General features: G+C 33.5%; 1 protein-coding gene across 1 annotated transcript in view; it reads left to right on the forward strand.

Annotated features, from left to right (window-relative positions):
• Positions 1–5674, forward strand: part of rnmt (RNA (guanine-7-) methyltransferase) — a 34897-nt gene extending 29223 nt beyond the window's left edge. The window contains exons 10-12 of the mRNA XM_077196657.1: positions 2902–3003; positions 3106–3139; positions 4903–5674. Coding sequence (XP_077052772.1) covers positions 2902–3003; positions 3106–3139; positions 4903–4940 — 174 coding nt within the window. The 3' untranslated portion in view covers positions 4941–5674. The remainder of the gene's footprint in view (positions 1–2901; positions 3004–3105; positions 3140–4902) is intronic.
• The last annotated feature ends 326 nt before the right edge of the window (positions 5675–6000 follow it).

The raw sequence follows: 6000 nt of genomic DNA on the forward strand, positions 1-6000 counted from the left end.
ACAATGTTACAGACGCGACAGTTCAGCACTACGGACGTGAGCGCTCTGAAAGCGGCACTAATGCTTTGAAACTTTCACATAGACATCAAACAGAAAGCACAAAACCTTTCGTTTCAAAGTGAATTTCGTTTTGTATTAATTGTATCTTAATTTTAATCAATGTTTCATCAGCCATTTGCCTGGATTTAATTTATAAGAAGTAAATTTAGCAGACGATAGATAATCTCGACACGGAGGCGCCTGCGGGTGAACTGGAGCTCGTCTCATGAACCGAAACTCAGCGTATAGACCTGAGAATTGAAATATATCTATATTGAAATGTCTACTTTTAAACAGAACAATTCAAAACGAAAGACAGACTCATGTAATCGTATGAAATGTGCATTTCTCTCTGGCGCGCGCTCACTGAAGATCGCGAGTCAGCATCGTCAACTTCATCTTTGGCTGACACTGACTGAAAACACTTGTATATTAATAAACAATTAAAATGCCTCCTTGCTATATTTTTTGTATTCATAATCATTATTTTTGCCAGTTCTTGTGACAGCTTTTAGGTGCTTTATTGGCAGCGCCACCCTTACATGAATCACCGTACCCGCATTTTTTAAAATATTCATTTATCGGCCATTATAAATGCCGATACCGATAGTTAGGAAAATGCCTAAAATCGGCCGATAATATCGGCCCGCGGATATATCGGTCGAGCTCTACTTCAAACCTCTTTTCCCTGTGAGAAATCCCTCTCACAATCAGCTGTAATCCCATTAGCATGCCAGTGGCAATGTGAAAATATCTGCTCCATGGTTCCGTTCTTTGTACCTCGCTTAATACATCTGTGATGATAATTTAACAGATTCCATATTTTTTAATTGTGATTATTGATCTCTGGCTAATTTGGTTCTTTAAACAAATTTGCAGATTTGATTAAAATATCTGGATTAAGTTTGATATTACTGCGTGTTCTTGTCCATTGAGAGGGCAGATATATCGATCCTCAAAGCCATGATCAGCAATGCAGTGATTGGCTGGTATCAAGACATCAACATCATGACATCAAATAATTAAAAAAGAAAACAGCCAAGCAGGAAAAATGACACAAGTTTTAATATATAAATGAAATGTGTAAATGTTTGTTACACGATTCCAGATTATTTAAATTCACATTTCTAGTATATGTACAGGCTTTACACTTTTTTTTCAGTGTCAAGAGTATCTTATTTTAAATTAGCAATTCATTTAATTTTACTTGTGAAGTGCTTCATAAGGGTCAATAACATTTCTAATGGCACATAATACAGCTTGTGCACTGCATCAAGCCACCCATATAATAGCTGTCACCATTAAAATTAATGCACAGTTCATACTAACTGTATGTAATGTGTGTTAGGCTCCAATAAAATTATGAGATTATTATTACCTCACAAATAAATCTCTCAATGAGTAAAATTGTCTGTATGTTATAAATTAGACTACACAACATATAGATTTTTAAAAATATTATGATGTATTTAAAATTAATATAAAACAGGCTTTATGTATAATGCATTATAAAAGTATTTGAATGCATTAAGTATGCCTTGTAATGCATCTTATAATGCAGTGTATAGTCTCGTGAATAATTGTAACCACAGTTATAATACACAATAATACATCTTTAGAAAGTATATTGCATTAAAATGGGCAAACAACCAATTTCAGATGTGAGAATGAATCTGTGAATATTATAATGCATTTGAACTTCGGATATAGTTATTTATAAAAAGATATAATGCATTATGTACATTATGAATACCTTTATAATGCATTATAGATAAAGCCTTCAAGTCTTCAAGTAAAGTTACCAACATATTTCTTTTAAGAAAGTAGCAATGGCTGAGACAGACTTTTAACTTTAAAAACAGTCAAATCTCATTTGTGTGTGATAAGTCTGATCCTGAGCAGGTTTGAACTTACAGATTTGCTATGACAGGAATTCCAGGATGAGCTTCAAAGAACCTAACAATCCTAGATCGTGTCAAATCGTCAACAGTAAAATCCATATAACGGAGTAATCAAGTTATAGTAAACCCTTCAAGGCCCTTGAACTGGCTTGGAAAAAGAAACTGATGAAACTGGTTTGATTTTTACCCTTTTCACTGTCAGCCAGAGCTTTCTTTTTTTTCCTTCTGTATAAATTATCACGCACATTTGGTAATGTATAAGGTATCGAATTGTCTGTCTTGAATCCTGCTATTACTGTTCTAAACGATGAAACAGACAATTTTTGCCTGGACTATAAATTGGGTGAGAAATCCTATGGAGTTAACACCGACAAAGAATATAGAATCTAGTAGAAAATTGGGGTTTGGCTCATTTGACTCAAACTAGCAACCAGCCAATAAGTAGTGATTTCCGCAGAAATTTTTTAGCCGTGCCCTAGCAACAGTATAGTCAGCACCATAACATTATTTAGGGATATATTGGGGTGGGCTGTTTTGACTTGACAGGCAAGCAGTTTTACATATCACTCTTTGAACTGTATAGCCACACCCTAGCAACCATAGTGTATCCTAGCAACTGTACACCAACGTGAATACGCCAAATCTCAGCTCTACAAGATCATAGAGACATAGAAGTTGGCTCTTTTGATATCATGGACAGGCGACTGAAAATAACACCTTGGTAAAGGTTTACAGACACCATAGCAACCATGTACAGCACCCTAGGAAATGTATAGCAGCACGAACAAGCCATATCTATGTACCAGAACATCATACTGTGGAGTTGCCTCTCTTGCAGTCACCCAGAACAGTAGAACCTGCCTAGTAAATATTTTTATATAGTGTTATCTGTAGATAATGATGCCTATATAACCATGTCAGCTTATCTTTCAAACGGTTTTGTTTCATCTTGTTGTCATAGCAATACCCTCCGGATGAGAGGGGCCGACTGGCGTCCGACAGTCCAGGGGAATACGACCATGCCAAGAGAATCGCTGCGAATCCTGCTATTAGACATCCACTGGTGAGCCTTAATGTGTTTTTTCTTTTCTTTTTTTTTCTTTAAGAACACAAAGAAAAAAAATATTTGTTAATTGTGTTCTGATAGTTTGCTCTTTCTCCACAGGGAACCTTGAGCAAGTCTGAGTGGGAGGCTACAAGTATGTGGTGATGTTCTTCCTGTTAAACACTGGTATCTTTTGATATAGAAAGATGCTTTAACTTTCTGAAACATCTCAGATGTTGTCTCTAAGGTTTATGATTTCACAAAACATGACAAAAAGATGTAAGATATTATCTTCATTATATTATATGTAAGATATTAACTTCATACAGAAGTTATGATTGGCTTTTTTGATCTTATTCATAAAGGGAATATGACATGCATGAAGTCTCATTTGTATTGAAAGCCCTGCCTGCATACAAGCCAAGAAATGAAAGACCCCAGCTGTGAAAACGCTTTTCTTCTAAAGAAAAAGCAGTTAATATTTTCCTCCTACTGAAGTACAGCATATGGTTTGGCCATCAAAGAAAGTAGGGCTGTGAAAATATTAATCGTGATTAATCGCATCCAAAATAAAAGTTTGGGTTTACATAATATATGTGTGTGCACTGTGTATAATTATTTTGTGTATATATATATATATAAATACATGCACATGCATTTATAGAAATTTAAGAAAAAATTGTTATTTATATATAAAATATTTATATATAATATAAATTATATATACATATATACAGTACATGCAAATATTTCTTAAATATAGACATGCAAGTGTGTGTATTTATGCGATTAATCACGACTAATCTTTTCACAGCCCTAAAAAAAATGATTAACTTTGAAGAGCTTACTTGCATCTTCACTAACAGAAAAGTAATGGCATGCTGTTATCTTCCTTGAAGCACCACATATAAGATGGATATGAATGTGGTTTGTATTCAGTACTATATATCAAAATAAATTTATATTTATATTTCATGACAGACACACTCTCCTAAGGGCCCTCTCTCTCTGTTTCTATGTACACTAACATTCAAAAGTTTGAAAAAAAGGATACTTTTTTTATTAGCAAGGAAATAATGAAAAGTTGCAGTTAATACATTTACATTTATACAAAATATTTTGTTCATCAACTAATCCTGATTTTTTCTTAATCACAGTTTCTAAAAAAATATGAAGCAGCACAACTGTATTGATAATTAATAATATTGATCATTAGAAACGTATCTTGAGTGCCAAATCAGCATATTAGAATGATTTCTGAAGGATCAAGTGACACTGAAAACTGGATGAATGATGATGAAAAAAATCAGAGGAAGAAATTACATTTTAAAATATATTAACATGGAAAACAGTCATTTACATTTTGAATAATATTTCACAATATTACTGTTTTTACGGTGTTTTTTTTATATCAAATAAATGCAGCCTTTGTGAGCAGAAGAGACTTATTTTAAAAGCATTAAAAATATATTTTCGACCCTAAACTTTTGAATGGTAGTGTAGCTTTGAAAAGTTTGATTTATTTTATTAAAAATTTTAAACAGATTTTTTAGACAGGCGATATAGTGCTGGAATGTGAAACATATCTTAATACCAGTTGGAACCAGGCTTTCTTGCTCGCTTGATTTCCGGGAAATTGTATAGAATTTGTGAGCCGCTATCAATATGCGGGAGGCTCCCGGGCTTTTCAGGAGAGGTGGGATGTGTGCATTGTTTATGATTTGTCCACAATGAAGTATCATCAGCATTCACTTTCCCATTTGTGTACTTCCATAGAGTATATTTCTAGTCTTAATTTATTTCAAAATGAGTGCTATTTTTGCATAGTTTCTTTTAGTACATTTTGCATGTGAATACCATGATGTTTCGTCCTTAAACTGAACCAATAACTCTCCTTCCTCTTTCTTTTTTTTTTAGGCATATACCTTGTGTATGTGTTTGAGAAAATGTCATGAGTCTGAGGAATTCACAGTTGTGGAATCTCATTGTCATTCATTCAGTTTCCAAAAGCCTGCTGAGCGTGTCCATTCTGCAAACCATCAAATATTTTTATACAAATGGAGCTTTTCTTTTGTGAGTGTTTGTGTTCAAGTGTGTTTTGAGCTTGTGTAAGGAAGTGAATACAATGCAAATGATCAATATTCTGTCTTATTGTATTTCTGTTTGTCTGTAACCTTTCCACTCGCTACCCTTTCTCTTTGTCACGTCAGCAATGTACTAACCCTGTAGATCTTATAGTTATGCAGTCCCTTTGGGTTTTACTTTGATTGTGATCTACCCTTCCCTACGAGTTTGACAGCTCTGTCTTGAGTAGGTTTTTTTTTTTTTTTTACCAAACAAAACAAAGCTCTGTCCATTTGTCAAGAATGTTATGTGAAGTTAAAACTGTAAAGTTTTAATTGATATCATGTTTAATGTATGATTGGGCTGTTTTCTGAGGGAGGAGTGCGTCTAACTTAAGACAGAACTTCAACTTTAATCCATAAAATCTGGATCTTTTTACTTGACATTTATTTAGTAATGATGGCCCCAATGTGTTTCTCTCCAAATGTATTTGAATACCAGAAAACAAGTTTATTTCTGTCTTTACCCTTCTGATTTCAGTATGTAGAATGTTGTTAGTCCTGCAGTTTGTCAGGGAATATGGACCTGGTTTAGGAATATTAAACCTTGAATTACATAAATTGTATCCCTGTGTCTATTAAGATTATTTTCAAGGTGCAATACACTTGCTGTATACACTCTTACATTACAAAAATGTAATGGTCATTGCAATGAAAATTACATTATAATAACAATATTATTAGAGCTTTAATTTCAAAGTTTTCAGAAATTTTAAAATATATTACAAAATATTAGAATACTATAATTTGTATACACTTTAAAATAATGTATTCTATGATGGCAAAGCTGAATATTCAGCAGCCATTACTTTAGTCTTAAGTGTCACATGGTCCTTCATTCTAATGGGCTGATTTGGTGCTCAAGAAACATTTCTTCTTATCGATGTTGAAA

This window comes from Siphateles boraxobius, unplaced genomic scaffold, assembly GCF_051911475.1.
Source record: "Siphateles boraxobius isolate OS27281-9 unplaced genomic scaffold, OSU_SipBor_1 35, whole genome shotgun sequence".
NCBI classification, from domain to species: Eukaryota; Metazoa; Chordata; class Actinopteri; order Cypriniformes; family Leuciscidae; genus Siphateles; species Siphateles boraxobius.